At 44.1% G+C, this 12,336-nt stretch overlaps 1 protein-coding gene across 2 annotated transcripts in view; it reads left to right on the top strand.

Annotated features, from left to right (window-relative positions):
- Positions 1–12,336, top strand: part of SGSM3 (small G protein signaling modulator 3) — a 335,727-nt gene that overhangs the window by 318,153 nt on the left and 5,238 nt on the right. The window contains exons 19-20 of one of the 2 annotated variants that reach the window (XM_082265578.1): positions 6,355–6,477; positions 10,001–10,061. In XM_082265578.1, the coding sequence (XP_082121704.1) occupies positions 6,355–6,477; positions 10,001–10,061 (184 nt within the window). Of the gene's footprint in view, positions 1–6,354; positions 6,478–10,000; positions 10,068–12,336 lie in introns of both variants that reach the window. The other variant, XM_082265577.1, reaches the window with a different exon arrangement.

The following is a 12,336-nucleotide window of genomic DNA, read 5'->3' as shown; positions in this document are numbered from 1 at the left end:
TTCAATGAACAGTGACCAGCATGTCCCCCATCAATGCACAGTGACCTGACCAGCATGTCCCCATTAATGCACAGTGACCTGACCAGCATGTCCCCCATCAATGCACAGTGACCTGACCAGCATGTCCCCATTAATGCACAGTGACCACCTGACCAGCATGTCCCCATCAATGCACAGTGACCACCTGACCAGCATGTCCCCATTCAATGCACAGTGACCACCTAACCAGCATGTCCCCATTCAATGCACAGTGACCTGACCAGCATGTCCCCATCAATGCACAGTGACCACCTGACCAGCATGTCCCCATTAATGCACAGTGACCACCTGACCAGCATGTCCCCATTAATGCACAGTGACTTAACCAGCATGTCCCCATTAATGCACAGTGACCACCTGACCAGCATGTCCCCCATCCATGCACAGTGACCACCTGACCAGCATGTCCCCATTAATGCACAGTGACCTCACCAGCATGTCCCCATTAATGCACAGTGACCACCTGACCAGTATGTCCCCATTAATGCACAGTGACCACCTGACCAGCATGTCTTCATCAATGCACAGTGACCACCTGACCAGCATGTCCCCATTAATGCACAGTGACCACCTGACCAGCATGTCCCCATTAATGCATAGTGACCACCTGACCAGCATGTCCCCATTAATGCATAGTGACCACCTGACCAGCATGTCCCCATTAATGCACAGGTCAGGTCACAGGTCAGGTCACAGATCAGGTCACAGTCATGTCACAGGTCAGGTTACAGTCATGTCACAGGTCAGGTCATAGGTCATGTCACAGGTCATGTTACAGTCATGTCACAGGTCATGTAACAGGTCAGGTCATAGGTCATGTCACTTACCTGCTCTTGGGCTGGCTCACTCGACCGGACCGACTGCTATGCTGTGGGCTGCTGAAGACTGGAGACACGTCGATCCCTGGAGGTGAAGAAGTGACAACCTGGAGCCCGAAACAGTACAGAGGAATCGGCAAGGAATGGAGCCGCCCTGGAGGTGAAGAAGTGACAGGATGTGATCCTCCGAGTCCTGCAGAGCGCAGACTGAAGGTTATTCTGTGCCAGCAGCTGCAGCAGGGCGGGCTGCCTCACGTTGTGAATGATTGGTCGGCTCGATCGGATTGTGCAAAGATAATCTGCGATCAGTCACTTCTTCACCTCCAAGGCGGCTCCAGTCCTCGCCGACTCCTCGGTACTGCTCGGGGGTTCCAGGCTGTCACTTCTTCAGCTCCAGGGCGGCTCCAGTCCTCGCCGACTCCTCGTTACTGCTCGGGGGTTCCAGGCTGTTACTTCTTCACCTCCAGGGCGGCTCCAGTCCTCGCCGACTCCAGTCCTCGGTACTGCTCCGGGCTCCCTTCAGCGGCGGCTGGCGACTCCTCGTCCTCGGTCCTCCCGGCTTCATCCTCGGCGGCGGCTCTCAACTCGCTGTCCTGTCCTGTGTCCTGTCCTCTCTATGTGCCTGGTGGGAACGGAAGGTGATCGTGATGCCGGGGCGGTGCACCGCCCCCACGCGTCACGTCACCAGGTCCATGTCCTCCTGTGATTGGTCCAGGCTGGACATTAGTAAAGTGGGGAGTGTCGGGGCGCATTGCTCTGCGCCCCGATGACCCCCAGAAGAGTGACAATCGGCGCCTCTGCCAGTGGAGGGTGGGGTCAAAAACCCCACCCCCCCCATACCCAGCACTAGGTGCGGCGCCCCTAGTGGGCAAAAATTGAAATTTTTTTTTTTTTTTCCTTCCTTTTTTTTGGGGGGGCGGCGCCCCTGCGCGCCCTATCAGCCGGCCGCCACTGCTGTTATACAAGCTGTATACTCACTAGCAAAGTGTAATTTCTTCAGTGTTGTCACATGAAAAGGTATAATAAAGTATTTACAAAAATGTGAGGGGTGTACTCACTTTTGTGAGATACTGTACCTTCACAAAATGTTATAAGGTTGATACTTTGCACCTGCGGATGCTTCTTTTGGCCGCAAAGTTTTGCAGGCTGCTGTTTAAGAGGGACTGTTCCCTTTTGAGTGGTATTTTTCTTTAAACTTTTCATTTTTCAGACAGAGCTCCTGTGACCCAGTTAAGGCTTCTGTGTCCTAGTTAAGGGCTCCTATGATTAGCCTTGGGTTATTTTCCCCACTCCTCATTTTCCTTTTGGCACTGCTTTTGGCCATCCCACTAGTTATGATTTATGGAGCGCTGTGTCCGTCGATGAGAGAAAGAGAAAATGGGATTTTTGTACTTACCGTGAAATCCATTTCTATGAGTTCGGCGGACACTGCACCCACCCCTCTATGGAGTTCTAATACTGCTTGCTACTAAACTGAGAGGGGGGAAATATACCAAGCTGAGGATGGCCCATGGGCATAGCCAGGTGTTTTTTGTTCTGCCTGGAGGAGGCGGTATAACCCAGTAGTTATGATTTATGGAACGCTGTGTCCATCGATGAACTCAGAGAATAGATTTTAGGGTAAGTAGAAAATCCTATTTTTTCCCCCTTTTTAACTTTGTGTCTCATATATATGTTTACAGCAGTATTGTGTTTTTGACTCCCTGTTATTATAGTGGGATTAAAGGATGTTCACTTTTTGGAAACCAATCATAAATGCACATTTTTTTCAGGTTAAAAAAAAAATTTGCATTTATTTTTGTGGATCTTGAAAAGCATTATACCAGCAATCACCAGATCGTTGGTGCCATGCAGGTCTCCAGCAAATCTGGCAGTGTATCTGCTTGCCAAAAACAGATACAATCTGACAGGAAGCATGAATGAACTATCACAGCACTCCACAGTGCTGTGGTAGCTCATTAAAAACTACAAGCCGACAGCTGCAAAGACTGTCGGACCTTGTAGTTTTCCATGCACAGAGCCCTGTCAATCAGTGACCCGGGCAAGCGGAGCCCCGCTTGACCACGTTTTTAAAAAAATTGTGACAGCTAGCAGGGTTCTTTTCCCTCTCTGCTAGATGCCACAATTTTTTAATAAACGTGGTCAAGCGGGGCTCCGCCCACCCGGGTCACTGATTGACAGGGCTGTATGCATGGAAAACTACAAGGTGGGGATTGGGGAGGTGCGGGGGCTGGTCGGTTCATTGCATGTTACACGTTACTAATTTTTGGGCAAATTTTTTTGCAGAAACCCAGTGAAGGTGGAGCAGTATGTTAATTAGGGGTGGGGCTTTCATTTTTTGGGCGTGGACAGTCTTTAAAATAACCACATGCGTAGCTCGCTGCTGCGAAAATAGGTGTGGTTTAACCACTTGAAGACCAGGTCTTTTTCTCACATTTGTTGCTTACAAGTTAAAATCAGTATTTTTTGCTAGAACATTACTTAGAACCCCCAAACATTATGTATATTTTTTTCAGCAGAGACTCTAGAGAATAAAACGGTGGTTGTTGCAATATTTTATGTCACACTGTATTTGCACAGTGGTCTTTGCATTTTTTTTGGGGAAAAATCCACTTTATTGAATAATAAAAAAAAAAAACAGTAAAGTTAGCCCAGTTTTTTGTATAATGTGAAAGATGATGTTACACTGAGTAAACAGATGCCTAACATGTCATGCTTTAGAATTGCACTCACTCGTGAAATGGCGACAAATCTATGGTACTTCAAAATCTCCATAGGCGACGCCTTAAACATTTTTTAACGGTTACCTGGCATTACGCCAGGAGGTCTTGCGCTACAATTATTGCTCTCGCTCTAACGATTGTGGCGATACCTTACATGTGTGGCTTGAACACTGTTTACATTTGCGGCACGACTTACGTATGCGTTCATTTCTGCGTGCGAGCACAGAGAGATGGGGCGCTTTCAATTTTTTTCTTATTTTTTTTTTACACTGTCACTTTATTTTGTTATCACTTTTATTGCTGTGTGGAATGTAAACATCCCTTGTGACAGTAATAGGAAGTGACAGGTACTCTCTATGGAGGGATTTGGGGTCTATAAGACCCCAAAGCCCTTCTCTGCATTTGAAAGTATTAAAATCGCCAAGATCGGCAGTCTTGAATACGTTGGATTTTTGCAAACTGACGCCATTCATTTCTGGTTTACTCGGAAGCCACGTCATGATGTCGCTTCCAGTTTACTGCAATCGAGACCTGATCAAAGCCGATTACAGCTTTGTTTGGGCCTCCGGCCTGCTGGGGAACGTGAGGGCTGGTTGTTTGGGTGACCTGGAGGGAGAGGAGATCCCCGGCGAGTTTCAGAAATCGTCGGGGAGGGAGGGAGGACGACCCACACGTCCCCTCACACTGATTGTAATAACAGCCGGCAGCCGACCGTCTGCTATGAAAAACAGTACTGGGGTGAAGCCAGTGGCTGCAGGTATCATTCTGGTACAACCACTTGAAGCCAAATTACATACAGGTACGTGATTTGGTGGAAAGTAGTTAAATCATGCTAAATAATGGGCGTGGCTTAAAGGAGGTGTGGTTAATTAGTGTCTGTTTACATCCACCTGTCAATAGGGATGCATAGACCTTCCCATCAGGTCCACCTGAAAAACTGACAGGCAGACCTGATCGGACCTGCTGTGTGAAAAGGGAACTTGGTGATGGTGTCACCCGGGGTTAACTGTGAGAAATTATGTTTAAAATTGTACTGCCCAATTTCTCACAGTCAGGACAGTGCTACAAGAAAAAAGAGATACCATCTTTGCCAGCTAACAGATAGAAGTAAAACAGTGCTGTTAGCTGACATGTAGCACTGTCCTGACTGTGAGAAATTGGCCAGTGCATTTTTAAACCCACTTTCTCACAGTGACTGCTGGATAAAAAAAAATGTTTACCTTTAAATTCCCCCCTGTAACATCAGAGCCCAGCTTTACCATCAGGTAAAGCCCAGCTTTATCATCAGTGCAGCCTCATTAGAGCAGCCTCATCTGTGCAGTCTCATAGAAGAACGTACCTGGTCTTGGCCATGCCGTTCGAGCCCTGCTCACCATCCGCAGGCTCATCAGTGCTGCCAGCTCACACTCTAACATTGGCTGCTCCCGCTCGCTAGTATTGACCAATCGGAGGAGGTAGGAGGAGAATCATCTGGTGTTCAAAAGTCCTGATGTCTGTGATGGAGCTGGATTATCGTGATTCTGCCTGGGACAGGCTTAGACCGGGACATCGGTCTGATTTCCGGGAATGTCTCGGGCAAATCGGGACTGTTGGCAACTATGCATGTTACGAAAGGTGAACTTATCCTTTGACAGAGTCCCTCTGCTTTTATCTTAAGCAGGTATAACCTTTTATAGCTTTCTCAGAGTTAATGGCCATATTGTTCTATAACTCCATGACAAGACAATAGGGTTTATTTACTAAAGGCAAATCCACTGTGCACTACAAGTGCAATCACTGTAGATCTGAGGGGGACATGCAAGGAAAACAAAAAACAGCATTTTTCCTTGCATTTGGTTGGATGATAAAAAAACAGCAGAGCTTCCTCTCAGATCTACAGCACAGTGGATTTGCCTTTTTTTAAATCAGCCTCAATGTATTGTATACACTTCAACTTGTTTTTCTCGCCTTTTTTTTTCTATGTAAGCCAGGAATTGATATATTGTGAAGTTAGAGGGCTTATGCGCCAGCTTCTTCATGCTGCTGGGTTTCCCCAGGCTGAGTGACCAGCAGCCAGCCTCTTTTTCACACTGCTGTTTGGGATTTGTACCTGATACTGAGGTATTCTTGTCACACAGACTGTCATTAGCTGGGCATTGCGTGAAAATAAATCGTTCTTTTCCTACTGTGTTACTGCCAGCTTTATTTGAAAAGAAAAACTTCTGTCATTGGTACTTTTTTTACCCAAGTTTTCAGTTGTTCCCTTGCAGCTCCCCATGCCCTGATGCAGATGTTAACAGTGCTCGCCACATTGCTCTGAGCAACTGGTGGAGTCCAGCTTTCTCTATTGCCACTATGTATTCTTTAGTTTAATTTAATTTGGTTTGTTTTCCTTCAGTGATTGTAAATCTGTGTTATCAAATTATAGGATGACCGGCCAAAAGATAGATGCCGTTAGAGGTTACGGCCCCATAGTCTTGATCTCGTGGATGGGCTTTCTCTAACTCAAACCCCCACTTGGCATGGTTCTCTATAGACCTCATTGAATACTTCAAACCAATGTTTAACTTAGATACTGAATCAATAGTAGATCTTTATCATGTTTATATACCAGCTGTCTATTTTAATGCTTCTTTTACTTTGTATTCTGGATATAGATTTTACTTTTTGTAATGCCAAGTCATTCTTTTTGTTGTTTACTGTTATTACATTTGGCATACCAATAAATAAAGAATTAAAAAAAAAAACAATTATAGGATGACAATCATTTTTGTTTTGTTTTCTTAAAACTATAGTGAGCAAGTGATCCATCTGTGGCTTGAGGTGCTCTGTTCTAGCTTGCAGACAGTGGAGAAGTGGTATCAGCCATGGTCTTTTCTGAGGAGCCCAGGCTGGGTGCAAATCAAATGTGAGCTGAGGTGAGCTGGTTACATCTTAGATGACATTGACATGTTTTCTTGTCTATTTCAGAATTACAGTGACATGATGATAATCAGAATATCTTTTGGGGATAGCTAAGGAATTTCTGCATGGAAAAAGCATATATCACTCACAGAGCTCTTCCCTCCCATACCTGTGATTACTGGGCCCTCTTAACAAAATCCAACAGTGTGTTAATTCTGAGCAGTCTCCTAGTGTATGTCCAGCCAAAACATTTATTTTAGTTTTGCTACAGTTAAATCTTCTGATGAAGTAAGCCAAGATATCTAAATTACAGTTTTTTTTATTTTGTTTCTCTTACCTTGTGTAAGAGTTTTTTTTTTTTTTTTTTTCATTATAAATTTATCATTTTTAAATTGTAGGCACTCCTTTAAAGTGTATAACAAACAAACAAAGGGTTGGGGGCACACCATGAACGTGCATTTCTAAAGCTGGTGCTGCTAAAAAAAAAAAACAATATACATATATAACTGCAGAGGATAGCGCACACAGGCAAAATAAATAACTATCAAATATAACAAGGCAATCAAAATAAGTAAAAATGGGGATTTGGTCCCACCATATGGCCATATCGTGCTCAAGCCCACCACTACGTCAAAGTACCCCATTGTCAGTGGGTCCTACACGATCCATAAAATGAAGGATAAATCAAACCTCTCTATACCATTGGAGATACTTACTCCTTACATGGGAGAGATGTGCAACTGCACTATAAGGACTCCTCCTATATCTGCTTACTGGTGGACACTGATAACGAAGTACAGGTGTGGGAGGGTGGGATGCTTAACCCCAGGAGTCTGGTCAGGACTGAGTGTATAACAAACAAACAAAGGGTTTAAAGTTCATGTGCTCCTTTAGGCTCGGTTCACACTGGGGCGGCACGACTCTGTACTACTTCGGGGGCGACTTGTGCATTCGCATGCACCACGACTTCGGAGCGACTTGCATGGACTTCACATAATGGAAGTCTATGCAAGTCGCTCCGAGGTCGACCCAAAGTAGTACAGGACCCTTTTTCTAAGTCGGAGCGACTTGTGTCGCTCCTATTAGAACGGGTCCTGTAGCAGTCAATGGACCGCGAGGGAGCGCGATTTGTCAGGCTGAAAAGTTGCCTGACAAGTCGCGCTAGTGTGAATCGAGTCTTAAAGTGCATGTGGTGGCAAATTCTAAAAATAAAAACATACAGGACAGCTTTCCAACACATGCACTTTTCAACATGTAATGTCTCTTTACAAATAATGCAAGTGCTATAAAATACCTGATGATCCTGTCAAAAATGCAATCAGCTCCTTATGTACTGTTGTGGGCTGACAACATTGATGCTGCTGCACTGAAAGTCCAGTCAGTGGTGTCAGCCCTGCCATGCTACATCACCACATCTCCCTCTCCTCATTTTCCTAATTCTGTTTGCTGTTTATTCCCCCTTTGATGTTTCCCATACTGTAAAGTGACTTTCAGAGGGGGAAAAAGTAGAAGCTTTGCTTCCAACTAATTTTATTTTTACACAAGCTGGGTATTTAATTCCACTGTATTAGAAAAGTTGAGAAACAGCAAAGAGCTGGTTTTGGGGGAGTGAGTGCTGAGAATGTAAACAAGGAGAAGTTGTGAAGATGAGAAGAGGAAGTTGAGCTGACTTAATCCAGAGGAGAAATTAGGCAGGGCTGACAAAGTTGCTTGGGGTTTCAGTGCACCGATGGCTGTGTTGTCAGCACACTATAAGAGATTAGGACCATTTTCAACAGGATCACCGGGTATTTTTCAGCACATTTATCTTTTTCTTTTTTCTTTTTTTAGAGTCCTAACATGGAGAAATATGCATGCATTGGAGAGCGGTATAATATTTACATATATATATTTATTTTTTTTTTATCTTTTTAGGTTTTTCTCATGCTTTTATTAACCAGTTCTGGACTGGAAGGATTTGCCCCCTTAATGACCAGGCCCTATATTGTGATTCGGCACTGTGTTATTTTAATGGACAATTGCGCGGTCGTGCAACCCTGTACCAAAACGAAATGTACGTCCTTTTTTTCCCACAAGTAGAGCTTTCTTTTGGTGGTATTTGATCACCTGTGCGATTTTTATTTTTTGCGTTATAAACAAAAAAAGAGCAACAATTTAAAAAAAAAAACAATATTTTTCCACTTTCTGCTATATAACATTCCCAAAAAAAATTTAAAAATCTAAATTTTTTTAACATTTTATGCCAATTTGTTTTCTATTACATATTTTTGGTAAAAAAAATCGCAATAAGCGTATTTTGATTGGTTTGCGCAATAGTTATTGCATCTATTAACTACGGGAAAGATTTATGTCATTTATTGGTTTGTTTTTTTTTACACTTTTGGGGGTACCAGTGACATTACTACAGTAATCAGTGCTAAAAATATGCACTGTTACTGTAATAATGACACTGGCAGGGAAGGGGTTAACAGTATAGGTGATCAAGGGGTTAAATGTGACCCTAGGGGAGTGATTCTAACTGTGGGGGGGGCGTGGCTTCTGGGATGACAACAGAGACATGTGATCCTATATAGCAGGATCACATGGGCTCTGTGATCATCCCAGGGAGAAGGACAGTTGGCTGTGTTTACTCTCAGCGGGGAACGATCGAGAGTGTCAGATGGCAATCGGAGCCGCCTGACACACGCATCGGCTTCACCGCTGACATTCGGGGGCGGGAACGGGCGAGTTCCTCTCAGGCGAGCGACGTAGGTCTACGTCATTCTGCCTGTACGAGCCACCCTGCCGCAGTAAAAAGGCAGCAGGTGGTCGGGAACTGGTTAAAGATTTTGAAGTGGTAATCCACAGAGTATAGTGTAAATATGGAATTGTTTGGAGAGCACTGTAGGTGTAACTAAAGGCAAAACTGAAAATCTTCCAATGGGGACAGTAGTACTGGTGACCCTGGTGACAACCTGGGATTCCCTTACTTTGGAGGGATTTTTTATCACGTCCTGTGTTGGCCATGGGATAGGGAGTGTGGGAAATGACACACAAAAAAAAAAAACTTGACAGGTTGTAACCCTGTTTTACTCTAGCCTAAAGAAAAAAAATGCCTTTAGTTACACATGAATTATTTATATCTAGCATCTGATTCTCATAAACACTCCCATCTGCATGGATAAAAATTTCAGGTGGAAAACAACTAATTTTTATGTGTTTTTGGACAGTGAAAGAAGAACAAAAACCTACAGTGAGGAAAATACAGACTATGTAAAGTGTCTTGACATGAACGAACATTAGGGCCCTAGTCCTGTAAAGTAGCAGTGCTACCTAATGAACCACCATTTCACTGTGCACACTTGCTCTAAAAATTGTATTGACAGACATGACTGGATAGCTGAACAATTGGTACATACAGCAAATCAAGCAAGATCTGCTCATAAAGTTCTGATTTGATACCCCAAACAGATTGTTGTGGTGTTCTTGCACATACATGTCACTTGCTGTATGTTCTAATAGGCAAAAGCAACTTAATCAGTTTTCATATTTTTTCAGGGTTCTCTCAAAATTTGCCTTTAGTTTGTCACCTGACTGGGAATTACCTGTGAAAAGGGAGGTGAGTGTGAGTGACTTTTTTTATACCTTACCTACCAGTTGTATTATATACAGTGCAAGGAGTTAGTTCTTAATTATACAGTCTGTAGCAGACTAGAAAATAAAGCTCAACATTTGTTTAGTTGATGTACAAACAACCATTGATATTCCTTTTCCCAGCTTTATACCAATAGGCTTTTTTTTTTTATTAAACAGTTGAACAGCCTGTGGGCAGGAATAATTATAACTGAAGACCGAGACAGTCATATTTTTCTAAAAAGTAAAGGACAGATTAAAATATCCATACTCATACTCTTTGTTCTCAATGTAACTAGATGCAGTTAATGGTGTGTTTAACACTTGTTAGGCAGTATGTAATTAAAAAAATAAAAATAAAAATTTAATTATGTATAGATTGGCCTAAAAATTTTACATGCAGGACACAAAATACCATTCATAGCAGTGGGTAAATTGTTTGATTAAAGTCTAATTGGATTGTTGCAATTGTAGCACTGCCCCCTAGAGAGCTGCTGAGAATTACACTTCTTGGGTTCCCCTTGGTTACCATTAGCAACTGACTGCAGACACACGGCATTAAAAATTCTTGGCTCAAATAATAATCAGTCCAGGGGATTTGGTTTTTGTGTTTTATTTAGAACTGGGATGGGAGAAGGGATGAGTGGGATACTCCGACTAATAACTATGCACAAATCTGAGGACAACTGACTGTAGAATGCGGCAAGGCCGCTGCTTCACCTTGCCACTGAAGTGAAGCAAAGATTACTGTTCCCGTATTGAATATTCTACTCAGGGATAACAACTTGGCACCCCCTTTACTCTCACTGCCTGTGTGCTGACACCCATCCACTGGCTCTAGCCACTGGAGTGGTCCTCTTCCCGGGCAGACCCGTTGGCAAGCTCCTCTGTACTCACAGACACTGTTTTTCCAGAGTTGCTCTGCCTTCACCTCCACAGTCAGCGTCACTGGACCTCTGGGTTCAGCCACACCACTGGTTCACTAGGCCGACTGCCTACGACCACCCTCACAGCTGCAGAAGAGGAGACAGCCATCACCCTCCTTCTGGGACTTGGCTTCCTGCCCAAAGATCCCCTGCGTCATGTGCTCCTGGCTTTTATACCCTATCCCATGATGCACCACACTCATGCGCCAAACCCATGGGACGGTATCTAAGCCTGTGTGTCATTGGGTGGTTTTCCTTCACTGTCCAATGTATCTCACTATTGGATTCAGTGGGGACACTCCCTCAGCCCAAATTAATCACACATGGAACACATGAGCAGACCTAACTAATGATCAGGCTCCCCTGATAAGCACAAGGAGCTACTAGGCTTTACCTACCTAGCACCTACCTAGGAGGGTGCTACATCCACCCCCCACCAAAAATGAGCCATGTCCCCATTGGCTCTGGGGCAGCCGCCCCCTACATAAATCCTACTGGAAAAACTATGGCGCATCCCACAAACCTGGATAAGGGGAAAAAGGAAGAACAAATGTACAATAATAAATTACATGAAAAAATAGAGGTATCTGCTTTACAAAATATACATATACATCAGGTGCATTTCGAAGAATGCACCCCCCACCAAACAAAATCTGTTCGGTGAGTGATACAACATCCTAACTATCTAACACTGTACAAGCCCTACACATCCTGTAAGAGAAAAAAACAAGTTAGGCATTTTGGCAAAACACATACTTGGCAATAATCCTGCTAACTAAGGCTGGTGAGAAGATCCTCTCCTCAGAGGCGACCTTCTCACACATTTCATTAACTAAGGGATCCATCAAATTCCTCTTCGCCAGTCTTGACCTGCATATCCGGTATCACTCTTCCAAGGTGACACTAAACCTGACACTATATATCTACTTTGTTCATGGCCCTGAGGTCAAAGAAACATGCAATGTCCATTGGTCAGTGCCTGCAGTGTCCCTTCTGCTAACAGCACTGCGACATCCAGTCTCTTTTTGACAAGCATTTCTTTTGCTGGAGCCCGAGCAACCTGTCTGACCTACGAGAGCAACAATGTCTTCAGGGGCCCCTGGCACCAGGGCACCCCCCACCAAACAAGCTTCTGGCTACTTTCCATCTACCCTTGGGTGGAAGCCTGAAACAGTTCCACTTTTGGCCCGTTGGCCCAAACAGTCCATAATAGGCTTCCTTAACTGGTTGGAACATCCTGATCCTGGCCCGATGGCCTTTAAGGATCTCCTGAATAGCAAATCTTTTTTTTTTCAGTCCCTCTTTAAGATGAGTCCACTCTGAAGTGTTAAGATG

Source organism: Pelophylax lessonae, assembly GCF_965119305.1.
Source record: "Pelophylax lessonae genome assembly, chromosome: 8".
NCBI lineage: Eukaryota > Metazoa > Chordata > Amphibia > Anura > Ranidae > Pelophylax > Pelophylax lessonae.
Note: the sequence above shows the minus strand (reverse complement) of the source record. Positions and strands in the feature narration are given on the sequence as shown.